The sequence below is a fragment of the Eumetopias jubatus genome, unplaced genomic scaffold, assembly GCF_037043125.1.
Source record: "Eumetopias jubatus isolate StellerSeaLion01/CBP00866 unplaced genomic scaffold, mEumJub1_p1.0 scaffold_17, whole genome shotgun sequence".
In the NCBI taxonomy this organism is placed as follows: Eukaryota; Metazoa; Chordata; class Mammalia; order Carnivora; family Otariidae; genus Eumetopias; species Eumetopias jubatus.
The window spans coordinates 14556770-14577434 of record NW_028274823.1 but is presented as its reverse complement, the minus strand read 5'-3'; the positions used below and the strand labels follow the sequence as shown (position 1 = coordinate 14577434).

General features: G+C 42.5%; 1 protein-coding gene and 1 pseudogene across 1 annotated transcript in view; one reads left to right on the top strand and one right to left on the bottom strand.

The window, feature by feature from the left end:
* Nucleotides 1-564: 564 nt before the first annotated feature.
* The window catches only part of SHTN1 (shootin 1), a 102513-nt gene continuing 82412 nt past the window's right edge, over nucleotides 565-20665 (bottom strand). Inside the window, exons 16-17 of the mRNA XM_028121747.2 lie at nucleotides 17207-17399; nucleotides 565-2336 (exon numbers count right to left, since the gene is read on the bottom strand). Of these exons, the coding sequence (XP_027977548.1) occupies nucleotides 2114-2336; nucleotides 17207-17399 (416 nt within the window). The 3' untranslated portion in view covers nucleotides 565-2113. The remainder of the gene's footprint in view (nucleotides 2337-17206; nucleotides 17400-20665) is intronic.
* On the top strand, nucleotides 15074-15171 carry LOC114223108 (U2 spliceosomal RNA; annotated as a pseudogene).

Below are 20665 nucleotides of genomic sequence, written 5' to 3'. Positions count from 1 at the left end.
CTTCCCGTTCTGGACTGTTTGCTGACAAGGGCACCCCAGCAGGGGCAAAACCTCCTCAAAACTGATGTGAAAAGTAATACTGCTGGCAGAACAAGGGGAGTAAAATCCTCTACCAGATACCTTGCTGTCAAACTAATTCTCAACGCTTTGTGATCACCGTGAAGTAAGAAAGCAACTTGGAAAAGGCAAGCACACTTTCGAACACCAGGTACTAAGTGTTGCCTGGCCCAGCCAACACATCTCACCAAGCGGTTACCTCCTCACCCTGGAAACGACAGTGTTTTCATAAGTGCGTCATCCTGTTGACGTGTGGGATGAAATATGGAATGACGAGTCTGTGTGCGTCTTTATATTCCTAAGTGTATGTAAAACACGTTGCCAGCAGGCTCATGACAGACCCAGGAAGGAGAGCATGAAGAAACACGGGATAAAATTCCTCAGAATAAACCACGGTGCAAAGTACTAACAATTACTAAAATTATCGACTCTTAGGCAATTTTTTTTTTACTAAAGAGTGACCAGTTTGGGGAACTCAACCAAAACCGTCAATAACCACAGTGGACCTTTAGTGGGAAATTGTCAGTGCTTTTTAATAAGTGTGGCGAGGAGAGTTCAAATCACAGCCTAACAGAACTTGTTTAAGAGTTAATGCAGTCTGTAGTTAGTATATCATATAGCTGTATTATTCGATTAGGAAAATTACAATTGGAAAACATTACAGTTTAATTCCCCATGAGTAAACCGATAAGTAACTGTAAAATCATCACTGGAAGAACATGGAAACAGTCAAGCATAACAAACCTACGGAAGGATAATTATCTCCAAATTTAGGAAGTATACTGATTTACCTGCCTACCCGCCTCTTCAAGCCTACGCTTAGCACACGTGCAAAAAGAAAACAGAACTGCCGTTATTACTATCATTTTCTTTTGCCCTTAGGTGAGAAACACCTGACAGCTACATGCTGAGCCACGCTAACAAAACTAAACCTTTCACTTTCTTTAATAGTAAAATTACCATTACTGAATCATTGTCATAAAAAAATGCATTCAAGTACATTACTACTTATTTTAAATCAACACCAATTTGGAAACAATCAACTTGGAAAAAGCTGTGTAAGTTTTTTTTTTTTTTTTTAATCCCTGATTACATTTCTATTTATTCACTGTGGTAGACTGAAACACTGTATTTTTAGAGACTAACTACCACTTAATTTCTTTAAGAAAAAACACACACACAACAAACCTGTGTAATGTAGAACAGCAGTGAAGCAAGAAAACTGTGTGCTTGTCACTTCTTGTCACTGTACAGAAGAATCGCGATAAACCACGGTACTGGTGCTACTCAGTACGGGAGAAAACACAACAAGCTCGGAGCACAGAGCACATGTTTTACTAAGATAATACTCTATGAAACCCAAGGTTGGGACTTTCCCCTCCATTCTGCATTTGAGCCACCAGCGCATTCCCACTGGAGTCCTTGGGAGGCTTTGGACACAGTCACTGGTGCACATTCCCCGTTCCACAGCTGACAAAGCGTGCTATTAGCCTGGACTCTGGGAGGGCTGGTTTGATGTCCGCAGCTCCTGAATTTGAAGTTCAGCTCGGTATATCCTAGAGGAATCTGTACGCCACAGCGCCTCACCATTTCCACACTATTGTAGTTTCTCTCTCCAACAAAGATCAGACCTAAAACAGAAGCTGCTGTGGGGGGGGGGGGGCTCTTAAATCACCTTAAGTTGGTCAGTTCTGTTTATCCACTTATCCACAATGCTGCAAACTTTCAGCATTACACTTGATGAGTGGTATGCATGTTACCTAAAAAGATAAGACATCTGAATTTTCTGTAACCTTCTAAAAGAAGTCACAATACAGTAATTCGAGAAAAAACATCTTATCCCTAGGAAGAAAAACAAAACCTACATAGGATGTGTATTTTGCTGAACTTACTTATGTTTATAGGCAAATTACTTACAAAAGTGACACCAGAAAAGAGCCTGCATTCTGAGTACAGTGACAAGAACAGAATGTCTATGGCGCTTGCCAATACGCCAGAACTGATCGCGTACTCGTCGGAAAGGGCTTGTACACCTGTCAGCCTTCCAGTGTACGGATCAGCAGTGGGAGCTGTCTGTGTCTCTCATTTTGTCAATGCCGTCTTCTTTGTGTTCTGGTTTCATTTCATCTTCGCCATCCTTGCACTGAGTGGAATCTTTTTCAGTGACCTGGTCTTTGGTTTGGGGTTTGTGTGTGGAAACAGGATCTAAAACTACAACGGGTCCAGCTTGTTGCTCACGGCCAAAGCACTCGCTCCTGCATCCGGCGTTACTGAGAGGCCTGGAGGAAGAACAGTTACACAAAACAGTAAAAAGCAGAGACAGAAAATATTTGGCTTTCATATTCCTGGATTCAGACCAACAAAAAAACCCCAAATGCTCTAAGTCTAATTAACATGCACAAAGTGGTCTTTGAGGTGCCAGCCATTAAAAGAAAAAGGAGCTATTAGATGACATTAGGAGCACGAGGCCAGAAGAAAGAAGGCGGAAAAAGTCAGAGCAATTAGCTATGGAAGTGTTAAAAAGCCAAATGCACCTACCTGCTTAATTACACACTCTTCTCAAGAAGTGCAAAGCTCCTGGGTGCCGCGTGCAGGCCTCCCCGCCGCCTGCCGCCCAGACTCCTGTCCCACCTTCACTTCGCCAGAAGGAGCCATTTAACCCCCACCCCCACCCCACCTCCGCCTGTCCCTGGGGACATCTGAGGAGACCGCACTGCTGAGGGAAGCAAGCCACCCCCCATCACAGAGGGCCAGCTGCAAGGCGCGCCCGCTCCTGCCATTACTGACAAGAAGAAAGCTGGTCCGACCGGGGAGGGGTGAGGGAGGAGCTAGGGCAGACGGAAGAATCCAGAGAATAAGCTAAAACGCTGAGTGACCGTAAACTTTTTCTAAAACGGAGATTCACGTTTCTTGAGAAATTTCTTAAGGAATTTCAGAAGCAGTTTCTTTCTCCACGGATACCTCCTTTCTTTCTTTCTATTCTGATGCAAGAAGATACTGCTTCTCAAGCTACGTGACAGTCTCCTTGTAAAACACAGAGATGTCCATGTGTTCTCTTGCCATGTGTCAGGAAATTAGGCTGCTGGCACCTACTCCTCTCAGGAGTCCTGGTCAGAGGCCACCATCTGAAGGTACTGGGCTACTGACCTGGGGCCTGAAGGTTGAGGGGTGTGCAGCAAGCAGGACAAGGGCTCTTCAGATGCATCTGGTCTTCTTGGCAAATGCTAAAATGTTAAGCACGAACCAGCACACCCCCGTCCCACCTCTGGACATCAGGACATGTAGTGGGGAGCCCACTGCTCGACCCACCCCCTGCAGTTGGTGCTACTGTTCCCTGAGCCCTGGAGCAGGCCAGAACCGCCAGTCTGACACTCCCTTACCACCTGCTCTTTCTCCCTTCTTGGACTCAGCACAGTCATTAAGGAATACCGTGTAATTAGCTGTTTAACGTCTGTCTCTTCAAATAAAAGGTCAGCATCCACGAAACAGGGCCTGTGTAGCTTTGTTCACACTTCGACCCCAGCACCTAGCATGGATCCACTTGTGGCATAACCGAGTGGATACTAATCAAGTGTGAGAGGCTCGGAAACCCAGGCTTTGGTGTGAATAGGTCTGGAGGTCTCTCTTATGAGACAAAAACAGCAGAACAAATGTTCATCTACTGAGAAAAAGCAGCCTGCAGGATCCAGCCGCAGGTACCAAACACTCAAACCCCACCCACGACCAGGGTCTTCTCACTTTCTGACCAGCACTATGAAATGTGTCCAAAAGCCTAGAAACCACTCCCCCTGGCTGCCTGGTTATACTGTCACTTGTTGATGATGAGCAGGTCACAAACGCACAGCTGTCTTCTGTGGCAGTGGTGAAAGGGCTGGGATGGCCAGGAGCCCGAGAGGGAGGCCGGACCCATGCTCTGGGAACCAACAGGGGATGCGGTTTCCCCAGTGGTACCTGGTTTGGCCTTCTCGGACCCAGGCAATACCTGGAAGACAGTGTCCACTAGGGTACAGGCAGAGGAGCAGAACCACCGTGAGAGAGACATGGGCTCTACGGTTGGAATTAGTCATCAGGCAAGGGAGAGAGCTAATGAGGCAGTCAGGGAAGTCAGGGGCCTCTGCGTCAGAGGCTGGGCCTGAAGTCCACAGTTCTGGCAAGGAACAGGAAGATGGGCGAGAAGTGGCAAGAGATCGAAGACAAATCAGAGGTGCATCTGTCCTTCCCAGTCTCCAACCCCCACGATGAAGACAGCCTGCAGGACACACTGGAGCCCCTCACAGGGAACTGCACACGTCCCTGGTCTAAAATTTGGAAAAGCTGGAGTAGCTGGGGGGATCTGGGAAAACTGTGGGCCAACTAGGTGATACCTCCCATGAACCGTAGCAGCACCTGCCCTACCTGGACCTTCCAAGCCTTTAGAACAAAACAAAACAGAAATGACCACTATGTCACTTCTACCTTCTAAATCTCATGTAAAGTTCTCTTGTGGTCAACCCTAACCTGGAAACAAAGGGGCAAGGGGATTTTAGGAAATGAAGCGCCAGCCTAGTGAGTTGTTCCAGTCAAAGCCACAACCAGTGGCAGTTACCAGTCCGCCTCTACCATCTTGTGGTGGAGCCCACCGCTAACTAAGTCAGCTGGTCTGCTCTAAGCACACAGAGGAAGCTTCACCTCATTGAAGATGAGCAACTTCCATCAACCCATACTGACCTTCATCCCTTCTGCAGAACTACCACGGATGTTTTCATGCCCGTGTGTGTCTGCAAGTGAAGGGGGGATGAACATATCCTAAAAAAGCTTTCTGCCTCAGCTGGAGGTGAAAACTTCCAGGAGATGTTCTCAGGGCACAGGTACAAAAAGACAACTGGATATCGACTGAACTGAAAACTCAGAAACCTTGTGTAGTCAGGATGAAATTGGCCTCAAATTGTCTCTGTCCAGAGAATTGTTCTTCTTTCCTGAAGTAAGTTTCTCAACTGCAGATTAATCTATCATTAAGTCACCCATAGGCTACAATTTGAGAACTCCTTTGTTGATTATTGCTGAACTTGGCACGGTGGGCACTTTCTCTGAATCTCTGCGCTGAGAGTAAGAGGAACAGATTTCTCCAGGATAACAAACACTGACTTGGAATCCCAAAGGGTTAAGGCTAAAAGGGGCTACAGCAATGTTTGAGTCCAACTGGTCCTTTAACAGATGAGAAAAATGGGGTTTGGAGGGGAGAACCTGGCCTAGATCATGCAGCTCATCAGTGGCAGAATCAGAACAAGAATTAGGAGCCATCTCCTAATTCTTACCCAAAGTGGCTTCTTCTAGAAACAGGATAATGATGCCACAGGTTAATTTTGGCATGTTTGCTGATTTAGGTCTTTCTGAATCTGTTTTCAGATGCATCTTTCAGAGTCTGTCCCTTCAAGCTATCCCTTGCCCTTTTTCCCTCTGTGATTGGTAACTCCTCTGGATTTGACACATTAGGCCTATTCCTGGTTCCCATGGGGAGCTGCCCAGGACTCCTGGAACGAGAGACCTTCCTCTGCAGCCTCACTCTTGCTCCATCCCTATCTCACGGGAAGAGCCAGAGAGTGCCATCAGTGACGGTGCCAAGAACCCTTGCTTTGGGGAGCCACAGTGGTAGATTCTAGCAGGTTAAAGCTTCTCCCCCAACGTAAAGTCCCAGGTGCTCAAATGCAACAATTCAATAGGAATTATAGTAGACTATCATTCCGTTCCATTTTTCTGCTTTAATTCTTCATCTAAGGGCAGTGACCACAAATAAGGAATTAATATTTAGTACTCATGAAGAGTATGGCAGATCTTCTCCTGTGTGCTACAAAATCTCCAAGTAAAACTTAAATGTCATAGGTGTTACATAAAGTAAGACTAAACTCTTGTGTTATTCAGGTTGAAAGGCATTACGGACATGAACTAGTCCAACCTTCCCATCTGTCAGATGAAGACACCAAAGAATAGTGAGTTAACTGATCTGCCCAAGGGCACACACCTTGTTAAGAGCAGACACAGGACTAAAATCTTAGAGTCTGGATTTCCTGTTTTTTTTTTTTTTTCTTATCACAACATACTGGTAGTCATTTATGATCCATTCAAAATATTTTCATAGATCATTTTAGACGGTTTGCTCAAGAGCTATTTCAAGACAAAAAGAAAAACCAAAAAGCAAAATAAAAGCTAAGAGACAATGCAGCGATCTGTGCCACTTTAGGAAGCCAGATGGGTGCCCTTTTAGAAAGCAGCTACTCTTCCCCAGCTGCAAGGGAGTGGAATGTGGGGCTGGGGCATGTGGGGCCACTTGCCAGTGGGAGGAAGGACCTGACTCCAAAGAACAGGGGTACCAGAAGCTCCCGAACAACTGTAAACAGCACTGCCAAAGCCGAACTTTCAGAAAGGGACTCCGTGATTTCTCAGACTGTGTTACAAGAGACGGAAGAGCAGCATTCTAATTTTTGAAAAAGCACATCATTGTTTGCATTCAGTGAAACTCCTTTCAAAATCAACTTTCCACATTCCAATTATATTCAACAACATTCTAGCTAACATTTCGGCTGCAATTCAAATTAACTAATGCCCAAAAGAGCCCTAATAGACGTGGTTCTAAGCTCAATTGAATACAATCAAAGCTCATGAAATGAAGGGGGAAATGCTTATTTCATGCAAATTCTGCATATCACTCAAGCTTAATTTTACTGATAATATAAAGGTGGGACATTTTGAACATTACAGTGAATGAAACTTTTAAGCGGTGAGAGTTATTTTATAAAATGCTACCTCTGAAAAGCTGATTGCCCAACAGTATAAAAATGGTTTGAGGCATAAATGCCAAGTTCATTTCTACTTCACTTCTGAGGTAACTATCTTTCAAATCGCAACAGCTGGACTATTTAACACAATCTGGTGAATCAAAGTATAGTTCTTCTCCGGTCTCCCAGTGGGACGTCTGCATTAGTCGGTGGCAGCCATCCAGCAAATGACGCACAGCCGGACGGTCTGAACTCTGTTTCATTTACCATAAAAATGAATAAAGCCGCAATCATATTTACCACCTCCAAGGACAGAAAACGGAAAGATTTAAATTCGTCTTTATAAAATAGTTTCCTGGGAAAACTCCAAAGAGGAAGTCAGTTTTTATATTTTTCCCCCTGGTGTAAAAATAAGTCTGACTTTGTTTCCGAAGCCCTTTATGCAGTTGCTAGACAGCAGCTCTATAGCAGAGGTGGTGTTCATTGTTTCCCTCAGACACCCTCTTTTTCGGGAGATTTTAATACACTTGTCCAAAATCTCCCAGAAGAGTTTCAAATATAAGGTGCAACTGTCTGTATGATTTCCAATTCTTTCAAATATAATGAAGGTAGAACGAAGCTAGATTCTTTGGGCTTTGTGTATACTTTTCAAAACTCCACTTTAGGTCAAAGAATAGTTTTTCGATTTGGGTCAGCTTCCATCTGGTGAAAAAATAGATATAATTTTAAATTATGAAGAAAAAAAAAAACCCACCATTGTTAAAACAACAGATTAGCACCGTGGTTTGAAAATCTGACATCAGCTATCAGATGCTGCTTTGCCCTAAAGAATAATAACAAGAATTCCTTCTTAACGGGAGTAACAATGGCTGGGCAAAGATGTCTGGGTCCACATGGAGCCTTACTGTCTTTAGTGGAGTTACTGGAGCAAAGGGGTCTCGGTGCACGGGGTCCGGCTCAGACTGCTGTGCGCGCCCCGAAGACTTGTCCCACTTCCTGTGATCCTGGCGTGCGCTGGACCGTGGACATTCACAGATCCCGAAATCCCCTGGCCCCGGGGAGGCTCAGGAACCCAGGGCCGTTCTCACCAGCAAAATCAACACCGATAAAGCGGGAACTAAGATGGATTTCAGCTCAGGCAAAGATTCTGAAATGTGTGTGATACTCTCCTGGGCTACCTTTTAAGCTTTCTGTAATTTTCCACAACTTTAAGTCACCATGAAAAAAAATCCATCCAGATCACAGCTATTAAAAAGCGAATGTTATTTAAAAGAAGCATTTTAAGAGACATGGTCTTCTACAAAATTTACCATCCAAACCACTGGCTCCTCAAAAGAGCTGCCATGTGTAAAATGTTGCATTTTCATTTTTAGGCTTTCAGAACAATATAATTTTTAAAATACTTTTCTTTAAATTTATACTTTAAACTCTCTTTTTAAGACGGGAAGTCACAGAGAATTCAGTGTGCCACTTTTCATAGAGGGGACAAAGTATATTTCAAATGAAATGTGTTTATTGGCTTCTAGAAGTGAAGTCAATTTATTCTTAGCTCTGAAATTGCATTTAAGTTTTAGTCAGCGACTTCTCTTTGAATAAATTAAAAACCTCCCTTCGACACCACCATACACAACTAAAAGCAAACACAAACACTGCAGAGACTACTGAAAGATGCTAAAAAAAAAAAAAATTGCAAAGTAGCAAAGGCAATTTGGTTCTCTCTGCAGAAATGATACATTTTATGCTAAGCCTCTTAAAATCATAGGTGTTTGCAACTGGAGGCAAATGTTAGGAGGCAATTAATCCTTTGAGAGACTGGAGGATGACTCAGTAGCATTTTTCACAGTCGTTTTGGGATTTACTCAACAGAATGTTAACACTAGATGTCATACAGCCTCAACAATTAACCTGGAAGAAGGTGTCCGTACAGCGACTCAGAACACTTGTCAGACAATACTGACAGGCGGACCTCTTGGCCAGTCCCCAGGATAACTCCTGGGGTGGGGGTGGGGGGGAGAAAAAAAAAGACGAAGTGAGGGGATCTCAACTTCCAGAACATCCAGTTGTTCTGCTAATTTTGTTGTTAAGACTTAATTATCCATGGACAGGCACACAAGGAGAACCTTTGTAGCGGGGCTTTGCCGAGCAGAGCTGCTTCCTGCGGTGTGAGTACACAATTCGACAGCACTAAGATTACAGTGGAGGGCACAGCAAATCCTTTAATTGTATAAGAGCATCAGATTAAGCAGTAACTTCCATGCGGTTCATTCTGCTGGCTAGTAGTCTCTTCTCAGAAGCAAATGTTTACTAAGGACAGGGAAGGGGCCCTCCATTCTCCCTTCCACACCATGCGCGCGCGCGCGCGCGCGCGCACACACACACACACACACACACACACACACACACACAAAGAGAAGGAGGAGGGGTTGATGAGGCAATGGTGTGCGACGAAAGAACAGGAAGAAAACCCACCCCTCCCACCACAGGGACTAAAAGAACTCTGTTTTCCATTTGAACAAAATGTTGACCCCACCTCTCTCAAGGAATAGGTATATGACCAGCCAAATTCATTTCCAGCTGAGGTCAATGTTTGGGAGAAGAATTTTATGCCAAGTTTCCCTAAAAATAAGTTAAGAATTTCAATTTCTATTTGAAACCTATTTCAAAAGCTCAGATTCTCCAGCTCCCAACACAAAAAAAGCAGTACTTTTCAATTTCATTTTTCTACATTAGTTTTACACTGGAAATAATGACATAAAACTGAAGAGACCAGTTAGAGGTCAAACGATGATAAAATCAATCTTACTTTTAATTCAAAACCTGAAAGGCAATTAGGTTTTTTTCTTTCATAGAAATGTCTGACTGATCACAGTAACCGAGAGACATCTAAAATTTGTCTTTTATCAACTACCCTTTGCTATTCAGTTAATGGCTCAAACAAGATGAACTCTTACAAAAATAAATCTGTATGGGGACAAAAGACACACATATTTAGAGACACCATAGATCTAGAAATTAAGTGCAAATTATAATAAAAATGGTTTCATCAGAAATGGACATTTTTCTACTGAAACTGAATTCCGGTCAATGATACCTGGGCTTTTGTTTTTAAAATTCTCGTAGGGCACAGTGTGGCCTGTTTTGACCTCCCGAACAAAAAAAGGCAAGCTAGCTGCCTGTCTCATGGCTAAAAAGTACAAGTTTGATAAAGCTCAGAGTTCTGGGGGAGATCTGGGGTTGAAAAGAAGCATGAGTGAGAGAAGCATTCACTGGAAGAGACTCTGGCAAGTGCAGCTTTACCCTGTCTCTGAGAATGAGAGCCAAGAGATGAAGACCCAGCTGTGAAATCACTGAGAGGTACACCAGTGATGACGGAACCTGAGTCCACTTTCAAATGGGTTCTCTCCCCTCTTGAAGCAAGGTGTGATAGAAGTAACTAGATGAAATGAACATCATCTTTGAGGCTGACTGCCCTGTTTAGCTATGATTGTCAGGACATTTACCCTCCTGGAAGTGTTAATAGGAAAAGTGAGCACAGATGAATAAAGCTCAATAGGGATGAGTAAGACCCACCTGTTTGTACATGACACTCTTCAGAGACAGAGAAGCAAGAGGCAAGAGCACGAGGTCCCACCTTGGGCCTCTGCCCAACTGTGATGCCTGACTCTCTGAAGATCTGCTCACCTGTTTCTCTATGCTGAAGGCCCACCTGTCCTGCCTCTGTTTACAGCCTAAAAACATGATGACCAATGGACACGTATGCACAAACTCAAAGGAGCTAATGGGTGAATGACCCAAGATGGAGGTGTCTCAAAAAGTTACAGCATAGGGGCACTTGGGTGGCTCAGTCGTTAAGCGTCTGCCTTCGGCTTAGGTCACGATCCCAGGGTCCTGGGATCGAGCCCTGCGTCGGGCTCCCTGCTCTGCGGGGAGCCTGCTTCTCCCTCTCCTACTCCCCCTGCTTGTGTTCCCTCTCTTGCTGTGTCTCTGTCAAATAAATAAAATCTTTAAAAAAAAAAAAGAAGGTACAGCATAAAGTTGATATGACAAAATTATTTTGGGCTATAGAAGGTATGTTTTTGAAACAACTGGATTCACAGTGCTTCACCTCTCTATTATCATATTATATTACGATTTAGTAAAAAGCCCCTTTTGAACCCAACGATTAGTCAGATATTTTCAAGATTTTTGACTCCTGGGAAATAAATTCTTCTTCAAAATGTTGGAAAATGTCAAAAAAATAAAAAGTGTGTAAATGAAACGTATGCCCACAGATTCTAAAGTCACTGAGGCTGCTTTGGTGATACAGTAATTTGCAAAATTTGTGAGGCTTTTGCCTCTTTTACTGGACGTTTGACACAAAAAACACGAAAATGACTTCTTTTCGCCTACTCTTTAAGTCTTTGTGCTAATTCAGATTGGCTCCCCTTTTCAGAATTGTTTTACCGACTAACACTTTCTTCCCTTGGCAAGACATACTGCAACTGGTGAGGTCAGCCTCAGGAACGGGAGGGGCAAAGGGATGAACTACCTATGAGTGGACAAGGTCAGAGGAGCAGGGTGTGAGGATCACGGTGGGGGCGGGGGGGGGGCGCTGGAGGGATTTAACTGCAGCATCATTGCTTCTAACAGAAGACAATATTTCAGTCATTTTCTTCCCTCCATTCCTCAAGCTCTCAATATGCTCAACGCAGTAGGCTGTAGTTGAGAAGCATGGGCTCTGGAGGTAGAATGAAATAGGCTCAAATGAAATCTGACCCGACTCTTGATGAGGAATAGAATTGTGGGCTGAGTGTTTGCCTCACCAAGCCTCAGTTTTCACATCTGTAAAATGGAGCTTTGTCCAATCTGTACATTTAGAAGAATTAAATAACACATGAATGTACAGGGCTTAATAAATGTTAGTGAGATAGAGTAACAACAGTAAAACATTGTGGAAGCGAGTTCCAAGCCCAGAGCTTCCAAAGCAGAAAATGGTGCCATTACCCATCGTCTCATCTATAATCAACATATATATCCTGCCTGGAGCAATTAAAGTACTTCTCCTCTTGGACAGATATTGTTATAATATGAATATATTTTAACATATAATATAGGTTGTAAAGAATAAAAAATATTAACTAAAAAAAGAGAAAACCCAAATACAGTGGAATGTTGTAGGCTTTTTCCCCCAAAATGTTTTCTGTTTCCTTCACCTGTATCCACTGAGAACATCAGACTCCTGCATTCTGCTGATAACACAGCTAACATGTTTCAGGCTTAAATGGAAGACAACTTCACTTGTATCTACGTATACTATTCACATTAAAAAATCTGTATCTGCAATTGTGGCAAACTGATGGCTATTTTTAAAAACCGAATTCACTTTCAAAAGCCAAAGTCATTTGGAAATACACACTGAACATACAGGGGAGATCAAAATGGCCCATATCATTTTTTACCAAAATAAATGCTGACACACAGGACACCTGGGCGGCTCAGTTGGTTAAGCGTCTGACTTCAGCTCAGGTCATGATCTCAGGGTCCTGGGATCGAGCCCCGTGTGGGGCTCACCGCTCAGCAGGGAGTATGCTTCTTCTTCTCCCTCCTGTTCTGTCCCTCCCCCTGCCTGTGCTCTGACTCTCACATAAATAAAATGTAAATACATACATACATACATACTGGCACCAATTCTCCTGTAGGACCAGCTGTCCATCTGTGTGATCAGATACCTCTAATCCAGGCAGGTCTGAGAGCATTTGGAACAACAGTGACAGGGCTGGAATAAGTATCCTGACCACCAAGAGTACTTTTCTGAAGGATAACAATCATTTTGATTTGGATTTGTAAACTCTCGTAACGTAGTTTAAACATTATTTTACAATCCTGGGTTGGTTTGTGTGTGTTTTACCATCAATCTGCACTGAGAGGCACATTGCAGGCAGAAAATATGGGCCTGCCTTTTGTGGCTTAACTGTGAACTTCTTCACCAAGCAACTACGTTCGTGAGGAATTACTGAGGTTGTAGAGCTCTCGGGGGAGTCTGGACAGTGCCTCATCTACTTGCCCCGATCTTAGATAAGAAAAAAACACACAAAAAAGAAAACAGAACAGAGAGGTTGCATGACCTTCCCAAGGAAACCTGGCCCGGTCAATAACACAGGTGTCCAGTGTCTAAACTCTGAACTCAGCTCTGGCCCTGGATGAGGCAGCCATGGCCTCACATTACGATTTTAATGTAAGACGGGAAAGGAATTTACTGAAATACTTCTCGTATGTTCTCTAGCCCGCCTGGCGACTCTCCAAGGCAGGTGTTATCTCCCTCATTTTACACACGAGGAAAGAGAATCCGGGGCTCAGTAACTTGCCTAAGGGCATAATGGCCACAAACGGCAAACCCGAGATCAGGACGCTCGTTTACCCGATACAGGGTGAGCTCCCGTGCCGGCAGCAGCCCCATGCCCCAGCCGCCCTGTGCACACACGAGGAGGCTCAGGCCTGTCTCCCCACCACACCGCGCCCTGCTCTGCAGGCTTTTACAGGTGAATACACCAAACCATCCTCGTCCTTCTGACCCTGTGCTCTCCGAAAGTAATAAAACAACTATCTTTAAAAAAAAAATCTACAATTTGGAATTTTCTCTATTTTACATTGACCATCCCACCCATGGATTAACTTGGATCATTGAGTCTTCAATATTTTAACAAGGTCAGATTTTTTACTCTCAATCAACAGGAAAAAGCATGAAAGCAAAAATCAGGTTAGTTGGTTATGTGTGGGTATACGTATTCTTGATTTATTTATTTTGCTTGGCCGAACTCTTCATCTCTCATAGCATAGAAGGGACATTATTACTATCATTCCTGTCTGAATTATAACTAATTAGAATTAATGGAATTCAAGTTCGCTATTAGATTTAAGATATTATTACTAGATAATATACTTACTAGAAATAATTAACAGGACACAAATATTTCTAAAGCTATTATTAAAATGGAAATAACTGGGCTTCTCCAAGTCTTGATTACCTTTCCCTTTTTCTTAAGAAAAAGAAATAAATAAAACCCTTGCTTTGCTTAGGCTGGTGACAAGAATGTTAATTTTAATTAATCCTTACAATTAAGTATTAAAGATAACTCCTGCCATCTCATGAGTCCCTAGGAAATAAATCCATGTATTTCTGGCTCTATAATTTACCAGACTAGAGTTACTCAATTATTTGGAACACATATATATGCTGTTTTCTGGAATTTATTAAAAGGAAAAAAACTTTCCAGGAATAGCTTGGTGTTATAATTTTCTCATTAAGTGAAGATCTTATGCAGAAAACACCTTTGTTTCTACTCTTTTAAAACCCTTCTTAGTAGGTTTCCAATTTTTCCTATGTACCTGAGGCCATACAAGTGAGCAGAGCTGAATCTTTCCTTTAAAACTGGGCATGCTATTGTCTCTGATAACTTTATCTTGTGTTGGTACAAAGATGCAGAAGTTATACAAAACTGAACTGACTGGAAATGACCCCTGAGCATTAAAACAAAAAAAGTTACAAAACCAAAGAAGCCAACCATAGAACACAGGAAAACCTCCAATATTTAGCCTGTGCATATGTGGAACTGTTGAATAACAGGGGAAATGCAGGCTAACTGGGTATTCTAATACACTGACATTCTGCTGTTTTAGTGATACTGAAAATGTACTCATTCATTCATTTATTCACCAAGTATTTACAGAATTTCCAGGATTTTCCCAGGCATCTGAGATACACCAGTGGGCAGACAAAAAAAATCTCCTACCCTCATGGAGCTTACATTCTAGCAGGGGAAGAGGGTGAGGAGAATCAGAGCTTAGAGGAAGAGGAATTACAGCTTTAAACAGGGTGGTCAGGGAAGGCCTTATTGAAAAGATGACATTTGAGCAAAGAAAGGATGGAGATGAGATAAATCAGGGGGTCACCGGGGAGGACACAGGAGGCAGAAGTGACAGCAAAAGCAAAGGGCTAGGGTGGAGTGATACCTGGCCACGGGGGGCCAAAGTAGGAAGATGGAGGGTGGGTCAGGGTGGTAGGGACTGGGGTGTGTGTGTGTGTGTGTGTGTAGAGAGAGAGAGAGAGAGAGAGAGAGAAATGAATGTATGTACTAGAGGGTACTGTGACTGTTACCCTCCCTTGACCTTGATTTCCCGTCAAGAGCCAAAAATGCCACTGGGCTGAAACACCACGGTGGTGCAGCCACACATCAAAACAAGGATGAGATCATTAGAGTAGAGACGGTTTTAAAAAAGCAAAGGTAACCGCTTCTCGGCCTTTTGGCTAAGATCAAGTGTAAAAAGCAAAGGTAACATTTTGCTTTACGATCGCTGATCTGATTTCCAAGTGCTTTGACCATCCGGGTCTCTGAGATAAGACAATGTAGTTGCCTCCACCTTACGGCTGGTCTAACAGAGTGAACTTCTTAGAGCCAGCCAGAAACAGCCTCCAAAATAACCCTTCTTGTTCAGGGCAGCCAGACCAGTTTTCAGGGAATCCTGATACATCAGAGGATTTTTAATTTTCAAAGCTTTCATGTAACTATGTTAAGTTAAACTTCTTTTACTCATTAAAAAAAAACTAGGTTTAATCATAAATGAACGAAGTGTGGGTGCCTGTCTGGGAAGTGAATAATTACCAGGTACATACACAAAATAACGGGATTCATTTGGATAGTCTAATTATGCGTAAAAACAGATTTTTCAGAAAGGCACTCTTCTTTGCTAAATGACTGTCAATATGAAAATACATGGCATTAGTTATTTCAGCTAAAGAATGTCAAGAACCGAATAATCAAGCATTGGGTTACAAAGTTTAAAAGTTAATAAAGCGGCACCGAGTATTTGTATTAGTGCTTTAAGTAGCTAAATTAAACTGAAATGTGTCTCTTAAGCAGTCATTGAACAAGCAAGACGAGAAATAAATTGAGCTTCACTTAGGCCTTTATGGCATCTAACAACTGTGTCTGTCAACACACGGATCCTTTTCACTGTCAATTCAACACACATTTTGCAGACCTTGGGCCTGCAATTATTTCATTTCCTTTCTTGGAAATGTAATTTCCACTTACTTTTGGAGAATAAAAGACAGACAAAAGGAGGAAGGAGTTGCAGTATTTTCTGATTAAGATTATCTGTATAAAATGGTAAAGGGAAAAAAATCTATACGCGCACACTGAAGCATTTCTCAGCAACTAACCTGTCTCAGCCAAATTGCTTTTGTGTCTGGATATTGGTTCAGATGTAGCCAGACTGTTGATGTCAAATTAGGTGTTAAACAAATTTAATAGGAAAGATGAAGAATGAATATAGATCATCTTTCTGTTAGAATTGTTCAAATGACTCCAGTCAAAAGAAAGGAAACACATGACCACAGGGGAAGTGTGCTTTTAATTAAACACAATGAAATGAGATAAAACTGTAAATCAAGAAAGAAGGCCATTCATTCCAAAAGAGGGGGAGAAAAAGTTAATAGGGCCAGGGAGAGAAATGCAAGAGCGGAAGAAAATACCAGTTGGCAAAAATAGATCTAAATTGAATTGCAACTTCGTTTGTCCAGGCTTCACCTTTTAAACTAAGACAGATAGAGCTACAAAAAAAAAGGGGGGGGGTTCTTTCTCTCCTGAGAGAACAGGAAGTCAGAGGTTTTAATTAACCATGATTACAATATTCGGCTGACCTGATTTGTCTCACCTCTTCCTTTTCTTCAAGCGGCAAACCAGCTGACACCCTGGCAAGAGAACTTCAGTAAAACTAGACTAATTTCAAAAAGAGCTTGCCTCTGTTATAAAACAAATTGACCCTCCACCAGATCTGTCTGAAACACATTCAACAGCAAGATTAACTCTTGGACAAAGTGCCACTTTCCCAAAGCAAGTCTTCGACGAGAACTGTTTTTAAGTAGCATCTCTTCACTCTCAAGAGAGAGCAGTATTAAGGCACATCTTTCACTGAGGATCAGGAAGCAAGGTTCTAAAAATGTCCCCTTCAAAGTACGTTGGAAGATCTAGCATCTTCTGGAAGATCTGGCATCTTCCTTGACTGCTCATAAATCATTAAGAGGGATGATCCAAGCATTTAATCCTGAAAGAATGATTAAGTGTCTTGTGATGCTGAGTAATTATCATCCAGGTGAATTCTGTGTGTGGAAGAAGAACCTGATTACCAAACCAATTTAGGGGAAGGAATTCTCTTTACCTGTATCTGCTTTGGATCAGAATAAGACCTCTAAACTAGGAGCCCAGAATCACAAGTTGGCTCATAAAACAAAGGAAGAAGAATAGTTATTGGCTAACCCGATCAAAATCTCTCTAAAGAGGAATAAAGCAAAGCAACACACAGTTTAGTCATCACAGATTCTTCTACACACTTACTTAGTAAAGAGCATCATTACTTACTGAAATGTAACCTTGGAACTTGTGCATCCTTCCAATTTACACGACCCTTCACCTGGCTCAGGTGTTGGGGGGGACGGGCTGTTGAATTCTGCCTCCAGAGTTTTCTTGTTCAAGGCTGTTTTTGTTACACTGGATACAGAACCCAACACTGGCATGGATTTGGACTCTGAGGTGGCTAATATCCCGGTTGGACCTTAAAACCAAACACATACCTCAAGTTTAATAATTCTGTGCAATGCTTATTAATATGGTACTGAAAAACAGATTAGCCGAAAATCTCTCAGGAAGTGAGAAGGCCAGGTTTTGTTAAAATTTCGAGAGCATGCTAGAAAATGTTCCTGTTAGAAATATGCTCCGTTTGGGGGGTACTACTGCTTTTCAGTGCACCAGGACCAAGCTGAGAAATTATGTACAGACCTTTAAGAAAGCACAAAAACCCAAGCCATGGCTCCCTCGCTGACCAGAGTCCTTATTAATACCGGAATTGTGAAAACTTTTCTTCTCAGAGCATGGCTTTCTGACAGCCCTACTTAAACCATTTGGCCTCTCAAGAGTTAATTCTTCCCAAAACTCAGCTCTGCGTTTTAAACAGCAAATGGAACAATGTCAAAAGGCTCTTTTTAAAAAGGCTCCTGAAGGCTTCTTAAGCATTTAACGGCTTTTATGAACATTTTCATTTTAATGTGATTGAGAAGTAAGTGGATTTATTTCCTGTTAAAATACAGACACAGGATTCTAAAAATTAAGTGGCAAAGAGTTTGGCTGTTTATCTTTTGGACCTTTCTGCTCTTTGGGATCGGACTAAATGACTGTAATAGGGCTCATTACTGAAATTATTGGCGTACCAATCCAAAACTCCCAGGCCCTGAAGCAAAGTTCTTCCGTTACTTGTTTTCTATCTTTAGTCAGAAAGACCCTACCCTAGCCAGCTTTTTCCAAAGCAAGATTCCAATATGTCTTCCTTGAAACCTCAGAAGAAATTTTTGTAAAACGTATTTATGTACTAAGTCGTAAATGTGTATGGATAAAATTAAGCTGGAGAACAACCTTGAGAGGTACCACTGTAAAGAGGACATAACTTGGGAGTCTTATTCCTTCACAAGTGTCAGATCATCTCCTAAAACGGAGGGCAGTAGGGGGCACAATCCAAAATGCTAGCTGATCCTTGGTCGTTAATGTTAAACTCTGCCATGTTTTCCTCACATCTGCATGTGAATGTGTCTGACGTATCCCAACAGTATAACCTATCAGCTCCCAAACTGAAGTTCTGTGATGTTCAAAACCTCCGGAAAGAGGGGCTGGGCAACCGTTCTGCCGCTCTGTGTTCCCACCTCCCACGGCCTCCCTCCCTGGGGGAGACACAGACCCCCCGCCCCTCTGGATCCAGCGGGAAGCAACAGCTCCCAAAACGTCAGTCAGTTGCCTTCCTCCTTTATTTCACTTCTAGCAGCTGGGCGAGGAGCCTGTGACATCACTGAATATCCTGATGCAAAAGACCTTTCCCCTCCCACCTAGGACAAGCCTCCTGGTGCATGGGATGTGGGAGTGAAGAGAGAAGAGCTGGAAGATCAAGAAAGATCCTGAAAAAATACGAAGTTGAATTCAAGATTTGCTTCTGAGCCGCTCTATTCTGCCCTTGGGCAGTTGCTGACTACAAAGCTAGACAGCTTTATGCAATCTGTCCTTGTACGAAAGCAGATCTGCTTCTGAAAACACCAACGCCCACTTCCTCTTCTGTAAACGAGGCCCTCTACAAAGGACAGGGAGTGGGTGAGCTGAGCCGAGCTCTGATTTTTCTTACATACCAAAAGAAACAGGGGCGCCTGGGTGGCTCAGTCGTTAAGCGGCTGCCTTCCGCTCAGGCCATGATCCCAGGGTCCTGGGATCGAGCCCCGCATCGGGCTCCCTGCTCCGCAGGAAGCCTGCTTCTCCCTCTCCCACTCCCTCTGCTTGTGTTCCCTCTCTGGCTGTGTCTCTCTCTGTCAAATAAATAAATAAAAACTTTAAAAAATAAATAAATAAAAATACATAATATTTAAGATTATTATTATTATTGCATCCTGTTTAAGCTGTCCAGTGTTTTCCAAGAGGTACTTGCTGCTCTTTGAAATGTCAGCTCGGTAGGCCAGGAGCCCCAAGTATCAGATAGGTCTGATAAGAGAAACTAAAGAGAAAGGTACTTCACTGGCCCTGGAGGGAGATAGCAACTATCCTGGGATTGGCTGTCTGCAAAGCTTAGGCTGTCCCCACCTCTCTCACCATGCTTCCTTTCTCCACTCTTGTGACCTTCCATTAGCTTCCCCATAGGCCTTTGTGTGCAGAAGGAAAAAAATCTCAAGAGATTCAAGTGTACCTGAGGCCATAAACCTATCAAATTCATCTCTGTAATCTGCTCCCACCATGCAGGGTGCAGCTGTGCTAACTTTAGCTTCTTACTCCCTTCCCCCTACCCCACCCACCCCCCCACCTCTCCTGGATTTTCACTTTGTCATTCCATGACCCTTATAAAAAGGTTTATTTGGCAAATACCTCTAATAGTTCGATGCTAGAAAAACAGTGGTACCATCTAAAAAAAAAAAAAAGTATGATTTCTTTTTCTAGATGATAGAGTTTGTAAGTTTGTTTCCTCCTCTCACCCCCCCCCCTTTTTTTTTTTTGCTTTGGCTACTAGGGAGCTCAAAAGAAAATTTCTACTCAGTTACAAGTCACTCTCCCCAAGATGGTTCCTCTAAACTCTGTCAGAGTTCTTGTTTCTCTATCCAAATACCTATGATTCTATTGACTATATACCTTATTGTAATATCCCTCAAACGATACATTGAATATTTATATATTGTGAGGTATAATAAATAAAATGAAAGATTCTCAACCATGCCTGTACAGTGTGTTCCTTTCTTTCTCCATTCTCTGAAATATTCAAATTCCCATCTTGACTAAAATGAAAATGTTTCCTGGTTTCTCCCATTGAATACTAACTCTGAAATAGCGCTGTACATCTGACCGAGTTCACGAGTGAAGTCAGAATGCTTCCACAGGAACAAAATACAAAATGTAAATGACAGAGAACAAAAATGGGATCCACCAAGTCCTAAACAATAATGATGGCTATATGAATACTCCAAGGATGAAATGTTGCAAGAAGTGATTGTCACAACAGGAACAATGGCTCATTGTGGAGGCTGGTAAATGCTTATAAAGCAATTCTAAGAAAAAAAAAATCTCTTACAGCACAGCTTAATTTTCCTGAGAGGTGGTTATTTTTTGGGGGAAGGAATTCTTCTATGATACTAACAGCAGAATTTCCAGACCAAACTAAAACCTGAATGGCTGATTTTTTTTAAAGAAGAAAACAGAAGTTTCAACTTTTTATAATAAAGGTTTGGCTGCTATTCTGCTGCTTCCAGTACAAAGAACCAATTTACTAAATTGTCTCAGTAAAATCCCTACATGGAAACTAGA